We start from the raw sequence: 21,646 nt of genomic DNA, 5'->3' as shown, positions 1-21,646 counted from the left end.
GTAAGCATTTCCTTGTGATGATACACTTTCAGGGTGCGAATGATGCCCAAATCCAGTGGCTGAAGCACTGGTGTGCAATTGGGTGGGAGGACTTCAATGCGAACATTATCTAAATGAGGAAGCATGTTGTGGGCAGCACTGTTATCAATCAGACACCAAATCATCTTTTTCTTCTTCTTCATATTGTGAGGTTTCTGAACTCTTTTGGGACCCCACCACCCAACTGGACGACATGCCGAAGTTCGTCCCGAAGCGCAATTGCTGCGCCTGTGGAAGATTGTTTGTCTGTTGCCGGGGCAGGGCAACCGCAGGCTCACAGTGCTGCAATAGAGCGCCGCAGAAGAAAATTCGAAAACATTGCTGTCACACTATAAGCCAGGTTAGTGGCCAAGTAATCCTGTTCCCTGCATTTACAAAGTTCCTTGCATCACCCATCGAGATCTTTTCGGAGTTGCATCGGCAGCAAGCCGCTGCGGTGCTGAGAGTCTTCTGCTGCTGCCCCAGCAATGGACGAACAGTCTTCCATAGTCACGCCGATTGCACTTTGGGATGATATTTGGCGTGTCATCCCGTTGGGGAGTCCCAAAAGAGTTTAGAAATCTCACAACAGTGACTGCGTTTTCTTGAATGAGTGGCGCACTAATAGGAATATTTCTTGAACGAGCATCACTGAACCACATATAAACTGCCTTTTTGACGTCTTCAAATGCAGCGCTGAGGCCCAAGGTTTACAACCCGAGATTGTTCTTCTTTTGCTCAGCCTTTCAAGAAAGTTGACAGTGTCGATGGCGAAATTCCAAATTCACTGGCAATGTCTTTTTTCTTTTTGCCGGAATTGAGAGCTGCAAAAAATTTCAAGTTTTTTTTTTTCTAATGTGAACTGTTGTCGTTTTTGTGAGGGTGAGAATGAGTTAAATTGCAGTGGATGTTTTTCAGATGTTGTCAAGCAATAAGCAAAAGGTATCGCTGAAAACCGCCGAAAACAAAAACAGCAAAGAAACAAAAAAAAAAACAATATGAGGAAAGTAAAAAAAATGTACAATGTTTGTGTTCAGGGATCGTTGTGCACAACTGACCTGCGACCATAGAACTAACTGCTCTGTGGATGATTCATTTGGGCACTTCATTGAAATGAAAGTATCTGCTGAATGTATTTCATAGTTACGTGATTTCTGTTGGCTCGTGTCATATGGGAAAACTGTCGGGGCCGAAAAAATACTTTGTTGTAATGAACATTTCATTGTAACGATATTTGTTGTAACGGAATTTCACCTGTAGCTAATACAGGTACGCCATAATGAAATGGGCTTGCATTCTGACAAAGCTCTGCTTCTCTATTCCAGTAGCTAAGCTGATGTTTCATTTTTTTTTTTTTTACGATGTGTGCATAATTTGGGGTAAGATTATAAAAATATTAGCTTCACAGTTAAGATGAGTGCCATGTCTCTAACAAAGAACCACAAGTTTATTTTAATGATGATGGTAAACTTTTAGTACAATTTTTTGTTAACTCATTCAGAAACATCTACTGATGCAGAAACATAAATTGACAAGACAGTACAGGACAAAAAAAAAAAAAAAAAAACATTTGCTATCAAATTAAGCCATGTGAAGATATTAATGTTTGAAACTCCCATTACATAATACTTCTTTAATCGTTTTATAAAATAAGAAAATGGACTGGGAAAAAAAAGTGAATTGTGTGAACTGACACACTGATGTGGCAGTAAGGACACCCGAGTAAACAGCCAGCATTATTAGAAAACCCACACCTTTATTTAAACAGTCTTCTTAAACTTTTCAACTCTGGAATCTTTAATCCCATTCTTAACGCACTCTGTGTATATTTGTATTGACTGCTATAGATTGATTTTAAATTCTTTACTGACTCGAACCTTGTGTCTTTTAAATCATTCTTGTAGTATCTTAGACAGATTGTTGATTTACTAGACCTGGCATAATTGGATCCAGTGGACAAACAGTCAGAGAAAGGCAAACACTTATTGATTATTCTTGTAATCCTTGTTAATTCAGTGAAGTGAGGCCTTTATGTTTTACCAGAGCTCTTAAGAAAGAGATCAACAATTTCAGAAATGTCTGCTATTGCACAATGAGAGCAGCAACAAGCCATGGAATTAAAGAACGAGTTTAATTAACAACAAGACTGGGCACCTCATTAAGCAATTGGTTGGAGTGTGAGGCCCTGACTTAGTTGGTCTTCTTTTGGCTCACACACTTCACATTTCTTTTCTGTTTCAGGAAAGAAATGAAGCAATTCAGATGCACGATGAAGAAATTCTAGGGAAAAAATCTTCAAAAACAAGTCAATTAAAATGAATTCAGAAGAAGTTCATTAGCAGCAAATACATGGCACTAAATAAGAAAAGGGTTAGAATGAAAACCTGCGGCCCTCCAGGACTGGCATTTGAGATCCCTGGTATAGTGTAATATAGTTTAGTACAGTACAGTACAGTGTAGGATAATTTTTGGTGTTTTTTTTTTTTTTTTTGCAATGCGCCTATCCCCTCTATAACCTATCATCTAATTTAATTAACGACAAGAATCAGAGCCTAATGAAGCAACTGGTTGGGGTGAAATTGGTTGAAGTTTGAGGCCCTGACTTGGTTGGTCTTTTGTTGGCTCACTCACTTTACATTTCATTTCTGTTTGGGTGCCATTTAAGGAAAGAAATGAAGTGATTCAGAGGAACGATGACGTTACATCACACGTTACAAGCCTCATTGCTCAGTTTGGATTTTTTGCTCAGATCGGGTTTGCCTATCTTGACAATTCACGTTCATAAGTTCAAGTGACCTGCATATCTATCTCTAGTGTTGTGACGGTCCAGGTCAGCTCCACGCTCCCTGTTCCATCTGGGAGCTTCTTGAACCCGAACAGTCGATAGTCATGAGATGGGCAAATGAGGACTTAAAACACGTGCAGAAAGGAGTAGGTGCAAAAGTGTTTAAGTACTTTTATTAACAATCTAATTATTAACAAACAGTGTTCAAAAAGTGCTCGTCATCAAATCCAGGAATCAACATCTAACTTTTCAACCACACATCAGCTCAATAGTACAGACAGGTTTGTTTCATCTTCGTAACATCGCTCATATGCATTCTTTCCTCAGTGTGAAGGATACTGAAACACTCACTCATGCTTTCATCATCACTACCCATCTGGACTAATGCAATGCATTGTTTTATGGCTTCTAGACTAAATATATCAATAGATCACAATATGTTCAGAATTCTGCTGCTCGTTTACTTACACACACTAAAAAATCTGCTCACATCACTCCTGTCCTCTATAATTTGCATTAGTTACCAGTCTTTTCAAGAATCAAATATAAAATTATTGTTATCACCTTTAAAGCCCTTTATGGTTTAGCCCCTCATTATCTCTCAGAGCTGCTGCTTCCTTAATGGCCATGCATTAAGATCATCGGACGCTCACGTACTCATTGTACCTAAATACAGGTTAGGAACTATGGATGGCATAGCTTTCAATGCGATAGCCCCTAAAATTTGGATTGCTCTTCCTCTCAGCCTTCACGAGGAAAAATGTGTTATTCATTTCAAACTCCTGTTAAAAACACATCTCTTCAATGAGTATTATTCATTTTCTTGAATGTAATTTCTATTGTCTTGTTAATGTCATTCAGTCAGTCAGTCATTGTCCAACCCCCTATATCCTAACACAGGGTCAGGGGGGTCTCCTGGAGCCAATCCCAGACAACACAGGGCACAAGACAGGAACAAATCCCCGGGCAGGGCGCCAGCCCACCGCAGTCTTGTTAATGTGCTTATTGAATTGTAAAATGTCCTTGAGTGTATGAAGGGTGCTACATAAATAAAACTTATCCATCCATCCATCCATTTTCTAACCCGCGAGAAAGTCAGGGAGACCTAAAAATGTCAAGATTCATCAAAATCTCGACATCACATTTTTGAACGATTCCAATACTTTCCCTATACTTCGTATAAGAGAAAGTAAAAACAAAACAAAAAAAAAACTTTTTCACAGCACTGTACTTATTCAAAATTCACCATAATTTAACTAACTCCACACATACTGTATTATGGGAGGCTCCTTGTTTTAATACAATGCAATGGCATCTACTTTATCATCTTGCACTGTGGTGGGCTTGCACCCTGCCCATGGTTTATTTCCTGCCTTGCCCACTGTGTTGGCTGGGATTGGCTCCAGAAGACCCCCGTGACCTTGTAGGTAGGATATAGCGGGTTGGATAATGGATGGATGGATAGATCATCTTGCATATAATATTCTAAAATTATCAAATACTGCTTCTTAAATAATAAGTGTTATTCAATGATGAATGAATCTCCATGAGGACCCCTTCAACTAAACTGTTGGCCAAAGGACGCCCCTTTTGGACATTTAAAATAATCTTGGAATTAGTTGAAATTAAAGATACAGCGGGTGGACTTGTGTCTTTCTAGAATTCTTCAAGTTACACATGCAGTATGTTCAGTTGCTCACTTGTAGCAGTCATGTTAATCAGTCTCAAACATGTGTCCTGACAGTCCTCAGAGCAAAAGAAGGCATTTTAAAACGAGTATCTAGAGCTGATGCTTGTTGACAGTGGCATTTAATGAATGGAACATAAAAGAAAAGGAACTGGCCATCATTACTGATAATGCCCCTATTATAGAGCTACTTCAAGTCGGCTCACTTTTGTATCACAGACTGCTTGGGAAATTCCAACAATTGCCCATTTGCTTTCCCAGGTGAGACACGTTGTAGGGTCTCTTATCTTTACAGATAAAAACTGCTATAGATTGTGTTATTTATTTGGGTATGATGCAACTTAATCAGAAGCTTGCAGCTAAACAAAGTTTCTGGGTGAACATCGGGATAAGTGATTTCTCAATTTTGTTGTTTTACAACAATAATTAACATCTGAGTTGCACAGCTTACATATGGCTTTGCTTTTAATCAGTTGTTCTTTACCGATGTACCGTTTGAACCCGTAGTAAGTCCACACATCTGATTTAATTGTCTAATTTCAGTTAAACTGAACACACCATTTCATGAGAAGTAATAAAGTACTTTTTCCATAGAAAGCCTTAACAGGCACATTAGTGCCATCTACTGGATCGGATGCCAAAAACGAAGATAAGCAAAAATCTACATATAGTAATTAAGCAGGATAGAGATTCACAATATCGATCTTGAGACTTTAAGAACAATATGGAATCGCTTAAATGTAAAATAATGATTAATCAGAAAATCGATATTTTTACCTAGGCGTACTGGTAAAAGATACATGAAATATTTACAATCTAAGTCAGTTAAAACAATCAAAGGAACAAAGTGTGCTCCATTTGCAACAGTAATTCATTACAACTGAAGAGTGGCTGGAACAAAACCCTGAGGCTACTGTAAAATGAAAATGCAGTTAAACTGGCTGTCTGATCTAGGGCCATATTGATATGTACACTGTAAAAAAATCAGTATTTTTTACAGAAAAAAACTGGCAGCTGGGTTGCCAGTAATATACCGTAAAAAAAAGCAGTAATTTTGTAATTCATATGAAGGTATCTGTTTGACAGAACCTCTCAATTTAACGGTATGATAATGTAATTTATTGACAGTAAATTATCATATAAATTAAGATTATCCAGTATACTACATTACAGAAGTAAACAGTAACCCAAATGTGTTATACGGAATAAAACTGGCAGCTGGGTTGCCAGTAATATACCGTATAAGAAACAGGATAATTTTAATTCTCATTATGGTATTAAACTTTTAAAAACCTTCAAATTTACAGTAAAAAAAAAAATGGATAACCAATGGATAAACCAATGGATAATTTACAGCATTTTACTATAATTAGGAGGAAATGCAGTGTTAAAATTTCAAATATGCAACTGCCTTGTCAAACTAAAAATTACTGTATATTACAAGATGGCACAGTGTCATGACTGGAAACCGGATGCATTATTTGGCTTTCAGTGTAAAATGATAAGCCAGTTTCATGTTACGTCATGTTGTCAGCACACTCTTTCAGTGAAACTCTGAATTTTTGTTCCATTTTCTTTTATTACTGGCATTTCCTTTTCTTATATACCAACCAGGAAAGGAAAGTTCACTTTATCAAAGAATCTATTTGATCTTGATTTTTCCGTATCCCCAGAGGTTCCTGAATTTGTGTGAATGGCATTTTTCACTGTCGCCATTTCAGGTTTTCAAACAGTTAAACAGATTTTGTCTTTCATTTTCAGCGTTTAATGACACTTCCCAGAAGGACTTACTGAAGCTGACTGGCACCATTCCAGTGAACTACCAAGGTACGGTACTTCCTGTTATTAAGTGGAATGTGAAACTAGAGCTTCTTACAATACAATACAACACAATACAATTTATTTTTGTACAGCCCAAAATCACACAAGAAGTGCCACAATGGGCTTTAACAGGTCCTGCCTCTTGACAGCCACCCCAGCCTTGACTCTGTAAGAAAACAAGGAGAAACTTCCCCCCAAAATAAACCCTTGTAGGGAATAAAAATGGAAGAAACCTTGGGAAAGGCAGTTCAAAGAGAGACCCCTTTGCAGGTAGGTTGGACATGCAGTGGGGGTCAATACAGTACAATACAAAGGAGGGGGTCAATACAATACAAGCTAACTTGTAGTTTCTTCAATATAATTAGTTTGTTTTAGGGATGACAATAGGCTGAAAAGGCAATGTCTGTTATTTTTTTTGTCCTTTCAGTCTCTGTATTAAGATTATATTTCCTAATTATCTTTGCAGAGTAGTGACTAATAGTTAAAAATGTTTTACACTTCCAAATTATTTTTTTTAGCACATAAAATCTTTTTATTAGATTAAAATATTAATTACAGTATACAACATACTGTGTTTCACTATATTGCAAATTTGATTGGACTGGCATTTAAATATATACGAGGGGGAGTCCATCTAAAGTTAGAAAATGGGCTCTATTAGAAAGTAGAATAAACCTTCACAGAACTGATGATGTCGTTTCTCAATGTTGTCTCCACCCTTCTCAATGCTCTTGCGCCACCTGCCTGGAAGTGCCAGCAGAATAAAAAGGTTTTGTCTTATCTCACAGCCATGAGGACTCCACCAATCGTATCTGACTTTAGCTCATTACCCATAATTCCATTAGGCTGCACCATGGCCAAAGACTACAATCAATCACCTGAAAGTGGAGAGATGACTACATTAAGTCATCAGGTTTCGTCTTTGAAATCTATAGCATGAATTAGTAAACTGTAAGTGCACCCCTTCCTGTGTGAGTGACAGCACTTCCAAATGAATAAATTCTGAATCTGAAGTGGTGGCTCTGAGGCTAAGGATCTGCCGTGGTATCTGGAAGGTTGGGGGCAAAAGGGATCCTACTCCAGTGGGCCCTTGAGCAAGGCCCATAAACTGAAAACTATTCCAGGGGCGCTGTACAATGGATGAACCCGCACTCTGACCTCCAAAGGTCATGCAAAAATGCAATTTCTTTTCGTGGATTAATAGAGTATATTACATAATAAAAAATATCAAATGTACAAAAAAACAAGTAGTACACCCAACACATAATTAAGAAAGGTGGAGGCAAAGCTTGTACAGGGTGGCGCAGGGAAACGAGAAATTTTAGAACTAGGTGTTGGTGACCCTGGGGCATCCGCAGTTGTTTGGGACCAATCCAACCTCGTTTAGAACCCCTTGCCATTAGTTATAATGGAGCAGTGGAATGGTGCTCAACGAGCGTTTGCTGTGAAAGACTTTTATAAGAATGGTGATAGCATGACTGCAGTTGTGGAAGAGAGGTGAAGAAGAGAGTGCAGGCGGGATGGAATGGGTGGAGAAGAGTGTCAAGAGTGATATATGACAGACGGGTATCAGCAAGAGTGAAAGGGAAGGTCTACAGGATAGTAGTGAGACCAGCTGTGTTATATGGGTTGGAGACGGTGGCACTGACCAGAAAGCAGGATGACAGACGGGTATCAGCAAGAGTGAAAGGGACGGTCTACAGGACGGTAGTGAGACCAGCTGTGTTATATGGGTTGGAGATGGTGGCACTGACCAGAAAGCAGGAGACAGAGCTGGAGGTGGCAGAGTTAAAGATGCTAAGATTTGCAATGGGTGTGACGAGGATGGACAGGACTAGAAAAGAGTACATTAGAGGGTCAGCTCAGGTTGGACGGTTGGGAGATAAAGTCAGAGAGGTGAGATTGCGTTGGTTTGGACATGTGCAGAGGAGAGATAATAATGCTGAGTGTATTGGGAGAAGGATGTTAAGGATAGAGCTGCCAGGTAAGAGGAAAAGAGGAAGGACTAAGAGGAGTTTTATGGATGTAGTTAGAGAGGACATGCAGGTGATGGGTGTAACAGAACAAGATGACGAGGACAGGAAGATATGGAAGAAGATGATCCGCTGTGGTAACCCTTAACGGGAGCAGCCGAAAGAAGAAGAAGAAGGTGACAGTGTGACTGCTGTGCAAAGGGAATTTTGGCGTCATTACACGTTAGGACGTCATGATCGTGTCCCGTCTGCTCATGTGATTACAACATGGGTGCATAATTTCGAAGAAACGGGTTCAGCCTTAAAAAGAAGTCCCAGGTGGAGCCACTTCACGTACTGCTCAACAATCAATGGCAGTGATTCGACGATTGTTTGGAAGGCGTGTTATTTCATGCAACGGTGACATTCCATGGCCTTCGAGATCCCCAGATCTCACTGTTTGTGATTTTTTTTTTTCCTGTGGAGACATCTTAAAAGCCAAGTGTACCACACACGTCCTGCAACCATTGCTGAACTGAAAAGGAGGATAGAAGATCGAAGAGGAAATCTCTTGACATATTACGTTGAGCAATGCAGAATTTCCACAACAGGATGTCAGAATGCGTACAGAGAAATGGACAACACCTTCAGGATGTTTTCTTCAAAACATAAAATGAATATTGATTACCATCATTTTTTGCATATCCTGTACAATACAGAAGCCGGAAGTGAGGACATCAGTAAGGGACCGGAGGTGAAGTCATCACGGGAGGACTGTAAGCGGTGTGGAAGTGCATTGGGTTTTGTTGTCGGGAGGTCAACTTTGGAACGTCCTTTTACGCATTTTCAGACTTTGGATCTGTGGGTTTTCTGGGAAGGAAGAGAGAAAGGCATTAATACACAGTCCTGTACTACCATCCCGCATCTTTTTGCGCTCTGTCGGGCCACACTAATTGTGTGTGTGTGACACAATGGAAAGAACTTACTCGGTACGACCAGGCCTGCTAAAATGTTTTGCTGTTATTGGTTTCTGCTGCTCAGTAGTCTTATATGATGGTCCCCAGGAATGCAGTTTATAATGACAGGATCTGCTATCCAAGTACCTGTTAAGGAGGCCTCACTTGGCATCAGTTGTCGTAGGTAGTGTTTTTCCAGTCCTAAGTTTTAACCAGTGTGCACTGACATGGTATGAAGAACACACTAGTAACTGTGCTGATTGTTTCTTATGCTTACTTAGGCCAGTCTTACAACATACCAATTCAGCTATGGCTTCTGGACTCGTATCCTTTCACGCCACCTATATGTTTTCTAATGCCAACGGCAGAAATGGTCATATGGGAAGGAAAGCATGTGGATTCTCAAGGGCGGATATACCTTCCCTACTTGAAGGACTGGAACTATGTAAGTCAGCTTTCCTTGTTTTTTTTTTTCCTGATTTTGTTATAGGCTTCAATAATTTAGGCTTGAACCAATAGGCTTGCATAATTTGCCCGTGTCTGTGTTTTTTTTATTTTTCCTCTGTTCTTCACTTTTCTTTAAGCATCCCAGAAACATCTGAGTTAGATTAAGTGGCGACTTCACCCAGTGTGGGCGCTTGCATGAGTTTGTGATTAACTGGTTCTCCCTTCAAGGTTGGTTCACGACTTCTGCCAGTTGCTGCTGGGATTAGCTGCTGATCACCACAACTGTAAACTTAATTTAAGTAGTTTGATTAACTGTAGAGTTTGGTTATTCTAATAGATAGACAGAGTGAGAAATCAAACAAAATGACCCCTTTTATTGGCTAACTAAAAAGATTACAATATGCAAGCTTTCAAGGCAGCTCAGGCCCCTTCTTCAGGCAGAATGTCAAGAAAGGGCCTGAGTTGCCTTGAAAGCTTGCATATTGTAATCTTTTTAGTTAGCCAATAAAAGGGGTCATTTTGCTTGACTTCTCACTACTTTCATAATGGAAAACACGGTATAGCACCCTAGTACTAATAGATAGAGAAATAGATTGAAGTTTATTTGTCCCCAGTGGAAAATCTGGCTTATTACAGAAGTTCCTTAAGTAAACAAAATGCATAAATATGATAGATAGATAGATAGATAAATTTAGCGTAGTTGGCAGGATTCCATAGATAGATAGAAAAATCTTCTTCTTCTTTCGGCTGCTCCTGTTAGGGGTTGCCACAGCAGATCATCTTTTTCCATATAGATAGATAGCTAGATAAATAAATACCCAATATACAATATGTTCTGAACACACAGCAGAATAACTAACAAGAAAGAAAGAAAGAAAGAAAGAAAACTTGTCACAATGAGCCATTATGTAGGCATATTGTTGTTGGTATATAATGTGAAAACGAGACATGTTCAGATAAATAAAGACCATGTTAAGTTGTTTTATAATTGAACGTAATGAACACACATTCCCAATCCCTACAGCATACCATCCTTAAAAACAGGAAATATATTGGCTTGATGAGAAAATGGAGCATCTGTTTGATTCATTATTTATTATATTTATAACTAAGCTTGTAGAAATCTCTGTGCAGCGGCCTGACAGCTGAAATGAAGCTTATGGGAGATTTTTTTATTCAACATCCCGCTGACTGGAGTTTTTATGTTCCTGTCCTCTCTGGCCATCTGCACATAATTTTTGTTATTAGGATGGACATTATGATTCTTTATTGCTGTAGATATTTGTTCTTTATATGTAGTTTTGCTACCTTTTGTAACTCTGTCTACCAGTTAGTACTGTGCAGCACTTTGAGCTACTTTCAGGTGTGAAGGTGTGCTATAGAAATGTATGTTGTTGTTCTGAATGCTCCCTCATTAAAAAAAATGTTGTTTCATTTGCCTCAAACAAATAAGTAATGTCATAATGAATGAAAACTGATTTTATTTAACAATGCAGTAACCTGCATGTGTAAATTAGCAAATTTTACTTTTAGTACTGTTATTTTTAAGAGATTCCTTTTTTTTGTTTACTATACCAAATAAACAGAGCCATTGTTAATTATTGTGTAGTTTGTAGATGCTGTTACATACAGTAAGGCAGTGTAGTTGGTGAATATACACTCAATCAACTTTTTTGTACATCAAGCCATCTTGTATTTTATTGAAGAATGGATTTAGAATCAGAATCACTTTTATTTGCCAGTACTTAATGTACAGGAATTTAACTTGGCAGATTTGGAGCTGCTTATAACAGGACATAACAACACATACAAATCGCATCAATTAAATAAGTTAAACATCATACATTGTAATGAGTTGCAGATTCGTGAAATTATAAAGAAGATGCGCATGTGAAGGCATGTATGTGTTGTATGCACATGAACATACATACATGTACATACTATGGATTGTGGCGGATGGCCGGGACCCTTGCCTGGATGGGACACCTCAATAGCGGAAGGACCAGGGGAGAGAACACCAAGGGTCTCCAATTATCTAAATAAAACACCTGCCTCTGACCCTCAATGTCTAATTATACTGACTATGGATTCCAAGAGGTTCCATGTTTGTAACTAAAATAAGTGAATTTGCAGAAAAGTTTGGAACTTCTCACTACCATTAATGCTAGCAAGAAGAAAACAGAGTGCAGCATTCTGCAGTCAGCTTTGTCAACTGTATGTGCCCAAATCCCTGTTATAACAAATTACTTTTTCGTTCTAACAGAAATTGACATGTGTACACTTAGGTAAAGCTAATACTGTACTTACAGACATGTGAAATAGTATACCCTTTTTCAGTTCTATAGCTTTGCTAAAAAAATGTAAAAATCGATTAATTCTAATTATGTCATAAAATTAAATACATTTAATCTTGGGCCAAAATATATTTTGAATGAGTTTGTGAGCCTGTGATGCTCAAATATCCTGTGTAAGTCGAGCTCCTGCCTTGTGCCCACTGCTGCCGAGATGAGCTTCAACCTTTGGAAAGATTTTATTAAGAGCATAGAAAGAAGCATGCATGCCGTATGTATTTTATTTTCTGATTACTGCTAATTCAAGAGGTTCTTTATCCTGGTCCCTTATTGCAGTCAACATTAAAAGGGGTTTGAATAGCACACTCATGCTTCTCTTTGCTAACTGGGCTTCTGTATCTAAATTTATTTGTAGTCAGTTATATTAGGGTGTTGTACCATGTTAGCCATTATGAATGTAGTGACAAGTCAAGTAAAATGACACCTTTTATTGGCTAACTAATAACAATTACAATATGCAAGCTTTCGAGGAAACTCAGGCCCCTTCTTCAGGCAAGATGTAATCATAATAATATTACATCTTATACACATCATTAGACATATCATATTACTCCATTAATGGAGCACTGCAAAATAACATGCAGTGAATACACTTGACTTGAGCATTCCTAGTTTTCATCCTCTTTCTTTCTGTGTATGTTTATCATGCGTTTGCTCAGAGGTTGATGCGCTTGATGCTTCCTGAGCAGCTCTTCTGTTCTCCACCCTAGCGGCCCGCTTCTTCTCTTCTCTCGTCAGCATCTTTTCTCGTAAAACTGATTAAGTCAGTGTTTGTGTTGCAATTACTTAGTGCATTTTCTTAAATTTTTCACTTAAGGTGGCACTTAAGTCTTCAATCTGCCTCAAGAATGATTTAAGATATGAAGAGGTAGAGGAAGTGACGGCGAAGGTGGTAGGGATGAGAACAGGGCCTGTACGCATGCGCCACACTGCCGCCCTACTGGCTGCTGCCGAGAGTTGATTCTACAATAAAATAAAAATAAAAAGAGTAATAACCTTGGAGGTCAATCATCACCCCGAAACCGGACAGTAGACGTCACGTAGTATATGTGTACCAAATTTTAGGTCAATATTTCAAACGGCTTGCGAACTACAGGTGATTTGAAATCATGGACAGACAAACAGACAGCCACGGTAGTGTATTATATATAAAGATTATATGTACTAATAACAATATTACATCTTGCCTGAAGAAGGGGCCTGAGTTGCCTCGAAAGCTTACATATTGTAATCTTTTTTAGTTAGCCAATAAAAGGTGTCGTTTTGCTTGATTTGTAGTCAGTTTTACGTGTTGTAAATATGTAGCTTATACTCTTTGATAGTAGTAAAATATTTTATTATATTAATAATTCCTTACATCATTTTATATCATTTCCTGTTTTTTTCTTAAACCTTTAGCCTAAATCAACAATTATTGGACTTATAAATGAAATGATTCAAAAATTTGAAGAGGATCCTCCTCTTCGTTCGAAATCTGCAAAAGATGACCAGGATGCTACGAAGATTCAGGCTGTTATGTCAAAAATTTCTGGAGGTATGAATTTCAGGTGACAAACACTGCCTTTTGCCTTTTGTTGAAATATTTGCCCCCGAGACTGTAAAATGCTTACAGATATACAAATTAAAATCTTTTATTGCTTCTTTGCAGGTGTGTCTAATATAAACCTGCACTCAACGACAAAAGTGGATGAGCAGAAAACCAATCAACCACTCAGAAAAGTCACTGTGATTGGAGCTGGGGATTTGGGCATTGCATGTGTCACAAGTATTTTGGCAAAGGTGAGTTATTAAACACTTAAGGATGGTCAGAAACAAAGTTAAGTGTTAATAATGCAGTGCTGAAAACTTTGTGCATCATATCACGTTAGTAAACAAGAAATATAAAAATTCACAAGTATTTTCAGCGACTGTGTTCAACAATATTGTCATTCACAGTATTTTGATGCCCCGCTATGAAATAATCTTACTCATTTATAAATTCCTTATATTATTTCGTTTGTGTCCGTCCGTGCTCGATATAAACAACAGTTGCCACAACTTCTATATCCCTCCACAACAATAGCGAGGAATCTGTGTTCCTGAAAGAGTTTTGGTTTTAGGCTTACCTTCAAGTCTTCAGTTCTTCAATGTGACCAATTATCGACTGTGGTATTTGACTGTTTATTTGGTTCATACTTTCTTAATGACCGAAACTGCATTATAACACTACCATTTTACACCTCCTTTTTCCTTCACTTCAATGTAATCCTCCCGATAAAATGAAAAGGCACATAACAGCCTAGTGGCAACCAACAGAAAAGGTCTTGCCAGCCGACATACTCACACCAACGTACAGAAGCAGAAGCATCGACATCACACCAGACCAACCAGCACGGGCAAGACGCCTTAGAACAGGGGTGGCGAACTCCAGGCCTGCAGTGCCGCAGTGGCTGCAGGCTTTCATTCTTACCATCTTCTTAATCAGTGACCACTTTTTGCTGCTGATTACTTCTTTTAATTAACTTGACTCAGGCCCTGTAGTTGTTTCTTTTCCTTTAATTAGCAGCCAAACAATAATGAGACACAAAACAAGCCACCACATGACCAGCTCCCCTGTGCCCATCACACAATATCTGAAATTAAATAGAGGTGATAGTCTTGGTAAGGTTGATTTCTCAGGTCACCAAAACATTTTGACGGAGCTCTTAGAAAGAACAGAAAAACAACAGTTTTGGAAATGTGTGCTGTAGCAGAATGAGAGCAGCAACAAGCCATGGAATTAAATAACGGGTTTAATTAACAGCAAGAACTGGCTTCTCATTAAGAAAGTGATTGGAGTGAAATTGGTTGGAGTTTGAAGCCCCAGTTTAGCTGGTCAACTTTTAGCTCGTTTCACATCTCATTTCTGCCTGGCTGTCATTTAATGAAGAAAGAGGGCTGAACTCTTCTAACAGGGCTATTAAAGTGATGGGGGAAAAAGTTAATTAGTGAAAACTGGTCACTGATTAGGAAAAGGGTTAGAATGAAACCCTGTAGCCACTGCGGCACTCCAGGCCTGGAGTTCTCCACCCCTACCTTAGAACAACAAAGACAATGTATGTCAAACCACAGAGTGACATTATCCGAAGATCAGCGGCAGCAAGTCTTGCACCTCGACAGTGAACGAAAACGAATTGCACACACAACATTTCTGAAGAGCAGTGGCAAACTACCAGACAACAAGAAACATCACAACGGAAAAACTAGAGGGATTCCATAACGCTGACAACTCAAAACAAGATATTCCCTTTACATTACGACGTAGGCGATTTCCCATTCATTTAGCATATTGTACGACTATCACCAAGTCACAACAACAAACATTTAATAACATTGGAGTTTATTTGCGAGGCCCTGTTTTTACCCATGGTCAGTTGTACACTACATTTTCCAGAGTTACATCGAAACCCAGACACACAACACACAAGAGGAATATTTTCGCTGACAATAATGTTTATGCAACAAATCGCGTTTTCCAACAATTATTATAGACGTCGTTATACTACATTACCTGATGGCCACACTTCACACATACCTACTGACTTACATGTGCCCTGCATTTCCCTTCTTATCCAATATGTTCTGTTCACCTGTTCATGTTACACTTTGTATTGTAAATATTTCTGCTGTTGTGACTATAATAACATACCATACTAATCGTGACTATTCTAATATAGAGTCACTACTTATTAAAATAATCTCTTTTCCTACTGTAACGTGTGATGTTCTTCTTGCCATCAGCATCATTTCATTAACGCTTTTATTCTTGCAAAATTTTCGCAAGCACAATTTGCTAGTATATTATTAAGGTGTCAGCCATCAATTCACAAATGTATTCTCACATTTGTTGACATCACTAAGCAGCCTTCTGTCTTTACTAGAAATAAGTTGACAAAATAAATGAGTGGGTCCTGAGGTGCTGCTCAGTAGGGTATATAAGGATTAACTTGGGTCAATGCAGAGACGTAAAGGATGTTTATTTATTTATTTCACAGGGACAAGTGGATAAACTAATATTTATTGATACTCCGGAAAGCAGCAACAAAGGAGGAACATCAGATTTAGAGATGTTCTTGTCACCAAAAGTGGAGATTTGCACTGGTAAGGTTTCTTTTCTGTCTCTTTCTTATGAATCTGATGACTTCATTTTTTCACATTTAGACCGTTGCCCTGTTGACTCCATTTGGAACCTATCATGAATTTGGTGAAAAGATACTGTTTTTATTTTTTTTAACTTAAATAGTGCTGAAGAAAGGGATTACAGTGCGGTGACAACGTACCTTCTTCCTGATATCCTATTTTCCTTGTCACAATGAATGGCTTCAAGTCTTTAGACAAAATATAATATTATGTAGATAAAGTTGAGTCAAGAAGATGATCCGCTGTGGCAACCCCTAATAGGAGCAGCCGAGAGGAGAAGAAGAAGCTAAAGTCGAGTCAGACAGTAGGGGAAATAAGTATTTGGTCTCCTGCTGAATTTATAAGTTTGCTCACTTACAAAGAAATGAACAGTCTCTAATTTTCATGGTAGTTTGCCCATCTTAATTTTGCCAGTGAATATCTGGGCCTGTACATATGCCTTCTTGAGCAGGGGGACCTTGCGGGCGCAGCAAGATTTCAATCCATTATGGCGATGTTCTTGGTGACTGTGGTGGTCCCAACTGCCTTCAGATCATTAACAAGCTCCTCCAGTGTAGTTTTGGGCTGATCCCTCACCTTTCTCATAATCATCCTCACACCATGAGGCAAGATCTTGCGTGGAGCTCCAGACCGAGGGTGACTGATGGTCATTTTATATTTCTTCCATTTCTGAATCATCACACCAACAGTTGTCACCTTCTCACCAAGCTTCTTGCTGGTGGTCTTGTAGCCCATTCCAGCCTTGTGCAGGTCTTGTCCCTGACATCCTTTGATAGCTCTTTGGTCTTACCTTGCCCATGGTGGTGGAGAGGTTGGAATGGAAGAAATTGATTCTGTGGACAGATGTGCTTTATACACATAATGAGTTGAGATCAAGAGTATCTGGAATTGATTGATTGATTGATTGTAATCTGTGCGCCACATGGGCACACGGCCAGTCTGTGGGAGCCAGGGTTATGGCTGGGTTGTAGGGGGATCAAATCCTTATTTCTCTCAATGACATTCAAATCAATTTATAACTTTGATGTAATGTGTTTTTTCTGGATTTTTGGTTGATATTCTTCTCTCTCCATTAAAATGAAACTACCATAAAAAGTAGAGACTGTTCATTTTCTTGTAAGCGAGCAAACTTACAAATTCAGCAGGGGATCAAATACTTATTTCCCCTCACTGATTATCGTACCATCCATACAGAGTTGTAGCATACAGCTGTCCCCCTCAGGCCACAGTGCAACATACAGTATACTGAAATAGTATATCTGTAACATAACACAGAATAAGTGCAAGACAAGGAAACAAAATTCAGACGTGAGCGTCAGTAGGCTTTGCTCCCTAGAAACCAAGTTACCCAAACTATTCTCTAACATTTCAGTAATTATTTACTGCTCCGATGCTGATCTTTCTGATCATAAAGTAGGTCATAATGATAGCAATTGATGAGAAGAATTCATAATTAATTGCAGAATTGCAGTAGTTGCCGTAATTCTCGAGATATTTTCAAAAATGAATTTGAGGATTCCTCTAGAGTGCCTCTTTCTCTTGCACGATTTGGCTCAAAAACAAATCAGTACATCATCATCTAATAACAGGCTTATGTTTCAAGTTTGGTATTTTTCCATCCAGCCGTTTTAGCTCAAGGCCATCCTCAAGAAACTGTGACACACAGACAAGATAGGTAGATGTCAGTAAATGAAAAGTATTACACATAGGAAGTAAAAATGTTAGGTTTGAATACATATAATGGGTGGTCTGAAAATCGTGAGTACACTTTATGAGAAGAATTTAGGAGTTGTAGTGAACTCTAAACTATCAACTGCCAGATCCATATTACTAACCGAGAATGGTAAGCCAGATATGGACGCAGGGACCTGCCCGTGGACGCAGGAGACATAGTGCGCAGGCGCCACACACAGCCCCCCTCCCCAGAGTGAAACGGGAGAGATTACGAACCGTCTGACATGCCGCAAGCAGGATAAAGCGAGGTCAGAAATAAAAGACAGAATAGGAAACAAAGTAAAACGTCATAAAGAGGTTAAAGAACGGGGCCAAACACATGGAGAGCAGGTTACAGATGATGAAAACTGGAATGCAACAGCTTCAAAAAAACCTAGGCACGAAACACATGCACAGCGAGATACAGAATATAAAAGAAGAAAAAACGACAGTTAAACGTCCACACCACACAGCGGAGGCAGACCCGGAAGGTGCAGGCACCTACATCGCGCGTCGGAAGGCGCGGGAAAGTAACGAAAGGCAAAGGCACCTACACAGCATGGTAAAACCCGACATAATACGGAAGGCGCAGGCGTTGCCGCCATATTGTGAGTGGCACTACTGCGGAGTGAAGTTAGGAATAATGTGCTGCTTGGGATCGTACAAAACGGCGAACGCGACCCACCGTCTAAAACTGCGTAGGCATAGCAGGCATGGGTTCAAACCGAACAAGCTCGACTGACGGATATACACCTACAACGCACGTCTCAAACCGCAGAAGCAGGGCAAGCACGGATTCAAAACAACGCAAGCTCCTACAACGCGCATCTGAAACTACGGCTGCCCAGTGGGCACGGGTTCAAAATGCCGGGGGTAGGCAAGCGAAGCGAGCAGGGGGCGAAGCTCCCTTGTAGTGTTCAGAAACCATTAAGAAGGCTAACAGGTTATATAGCGCCTTGATATGTGGAGTACAAGTCCCAGGAGGTTCTGCTCAAGCTTTATAACACACTGGTGAGGCCTCATCTGGAGTATTGGGTGCAGTTTTGGTCTCTAGGCTACAAAAAGGATATAGCAGCACAAGAAAAGGTCCAGAGAAGAGCGACTAGGCTAAGTCCAGGGCTACAGAGGATGAGTTATGAGGAAAGATTAAAAGAGCTGAGCCTTTACAGTTTAAGGAAAAGAAGATAAAGAGGAGACCTGACTGAAGAGTTTAAAATTATGAAGGGAATTAGTCCAGTGGATCGAGACAGTGACTTTAAGATGAGTTCATCAAGAACACAGGGACACAGTTGGAAACTTGTTAAGGGTAAATTTCACACAAACATTAGGATGTTTTTCTTCACACAGAGAACCACAGACACTTGGAATAAGCGACCAAGTTGTGTGGTTAGACAGTAAGACCTTAGGGACTTCCAAAATCTCGACTTGATGTTTTTTTTGGAAGAAATAAGTGAATAAGACTGGCAAGCTTTGTTGGGCTGAATGGTCTGTTTTTATCTAGAGTGTTCTAATGTTCTAATTTAGTGACCTTTTCCAAATCAAAGGATGGAAATCATTACTACAAGGTTTCTCTAAGAACACTAGGCCTCGACCAAAGAGACTCTCGGGTCTTTTGATGTATGCAGCAAGCTACTGGAAATGTCCTATCAGACCATAGTAGCCAGTGTGGTGTTCTACGCTGTGGTCTCCTGGGGAAGCAACCTGAGCTCCAAAGAAACACAATGCCTGTATAAACTTATCAGGAAAGTAGGATGAACCCTGGATACACTGGAAGGTGTTGGATGACTGTGTTCCTTGAATAAAGAAAATAATGATCTAAAAACTGAAAACAATGATCTAAATATACACAGGTATTGTATTTTAGCTAAAGGTCTGAGGCTGGCTGTTGTGTAAAACATACAGCAACAGAGGATATTGGGAGGGAGGACAAATACTTTTGTTTCACTGTACTATGACTTAGTTAACTACTTCTGTCACCTCGAGAGGGCAGCAGCTGTTGCTTTGGGTTTCTTGCAATTTAGGACAAGTTTAGTACTGAAAGGTCAGCTCTGAGTGGATTTCAAGCGAAGTATGAGTTCATTTTATACCTACTTACTAACCACAGGAGGATCTCCTGTTAGTGTGCTGCTTTGAGATTATTGCAGTTGACACATATGGTTTTTTGATGTGGTTTGCAAGGAAAAGACGTTAACCCATTTATTTAAACTGAGATGTACAGACCATTGCAACCCCAGTTTCATTAAACTTTTGTTTGTTTCTAGATTTTGCAGCATCTGCCGGCTCAATGGTGGTGGCAGTAATGGCGAATGCCTGGAGTAATGACCAGTCCTATTTGAATGTTGTCCAGGCCAATGTTGACCTTTTCCGAACGATCATACCAAATGTGGCAAGGCACAACCCCAATGGAGTGTTACTTATTGCCTCTCAGCCAGGTAAGTAAACAACTTAAATTTTATTTTTTAATAAGTAAACACGTTAAGAATCCCAGAATTAGTCCCATCTGATCTGATCCTCACAGGTGGCGCAGTGGTAGTGCTGCTGCTTTGCAGTAAGGAGACTGTGGAAGATTGTGGGTTCGCTTCCCGGTTCCTTCCTGTGTGGATAGTGCTTTGAGTACTGAGAAAAGCGCTATATAAATGTAATGAATTATTATTATTATTATTATTATTATCCTTCATGTCCGCACACCTTCCTTAAGGCTACGTCCACACTGCCAGTTTCTGTTTAAAAATGTAGACATTAGTTTCCATTTATTGTCTTTTTGTAAATGATATACTAAATGGTGTAAAAAGTATTAGGATAAAAGGAAGGGCTGAGGCAAGTAACAGGCATAAAGAAGGGTGGTGGCAGAGCCCAAAAGTGCGTACTTATTGGAGAGGCCAGGGGAACATAGCATGCAAAACTAAGGCAATTCAGCAATTCCTAACATAGCCCAATAGAAAATCTGTAGCAAAAGTCTGGCAATAGATGTCTCCCTAGAGTGCCTTTACCAGACATTGTGATGTGGGGGATTAGTGTAAATCTTTAAATTAAGTCCTTAAACATAAAATTGAGTTTTGTTTTTACTGTTGATCATGTGGCAATATTGGTGTGGCTCAGCTGAGACAAATTCACACTATATACACAAAAAATGTATATTGTAAAGTACTGGGGTGTTAAATATAGGTAACCATGGTTCCTTTTCATTTTTGTCCTTCCTATACAATAAAACTCTATTTTTCAGTTGACATTATGACCTGTGTTGCTTGGAAATTGAGCGGCCTTCCGTCAAATCAAGTTATAGGAATAGGATGTAATCTGGACTCGCAGCGGCTGCAGCGTCTACTTTCTAATTCTACCAAGTTATTGCCCGGTGAGAAGCAGGCATGGGTCATTGGGGAGCTGTCCGAAAATAACGGTGAGTCCTTTCAGTCAGATACTGATCCATCCATTTACTACCTGATCATTTCATTTAAAGATATCGAAGCCTGTTCCAGAAATAATGGAATTTTGGTTGGCGTAGCAGTGCATATGCATGCATTGTTACTCTGAGGCAGCTTAGAGATTCCATTTAACCCAACTGTGTATCAAGAAGCACAGGGGGAAACCAACCTGGATAAGGCTGCATGAAGTCTGATGAGCCCTTATAATGCTAGTAGTGCTACATCATATTAGTAATTGTGACATTAAATGAATTTCCAGCATACGGACGTTTTTAGGATCATGAAAATACAAATTCATTTTCATGTTATTTCAGTTATTATAGTTTTTAAATTGGC

The 21,646-nt window shown here is 39.3% G+C and overlaps 1 protein-coding gene across 1 annotated transcript in view; it reads left to right on the top strand.

Annotated features, from left to right (window-relative positions):
- Nucleotides 1-21,646, top strand: part of uevld (UEV and lactate/malate dehyrogenase domains) — a 53,671-nt gene that overhangs the window by 20,238 nt on the left and 11,787 nt on the right. Inside the window, exons 4-10 of the mRNA XM_028796043.2 lie at nucleotides 6,252-6,317; nucleotides 9,501-9,664; nucleotides 13,416-13,551; nucleotides 13,666-13,796; nucleotides 16,031-16,136; nucleotides 20,150-20,320; nucleotides 21,112-21,285. Of these exons, the coding sequence (XP_028651876.2) occupies nucleotides 6,252-6,317; nucleotides 9,501-9,664; nucleotides 13,416-13,551; nucleotides 13,666-13,796; nucleotides 16,031-16,136; nucleotides 20,150-20,320; nucleotides 21,112-21,285 (948 nt within the window). The remainder of the gene's footprint in view (nucleotides 1-6,251; nucleotides 6,318-9,500; nucleotides 9,665-13,415; nucleotides 13,552-13,665; nucleotides 13,797-16,030; nucleotides 16,137-20,149; nucleotides 20,321-21,111; nucleotides 21,286-21,646) is intronic.

The sequence above is a fragment of the Erpetoichthys calabaricus genome, chromosome 2 (genome assembly GCF_900747795.2).
Source record: "Erpetoichthys calabaricus chromosome 2, fErpCal1.3, whole genome shotgun sequence".
Classification (NCBI taxonomy): Eukaryota; Metazoa; Chordata; class Cladistia; order Polypteriformes; family Polypteridae; genus Erpetoichthys; species Erpetoichthys calabaricus.
Note: the sequence above shows the minus strand (reverse complement) of the source record. Positions and strands in the feature narration are given on the sequence as shown.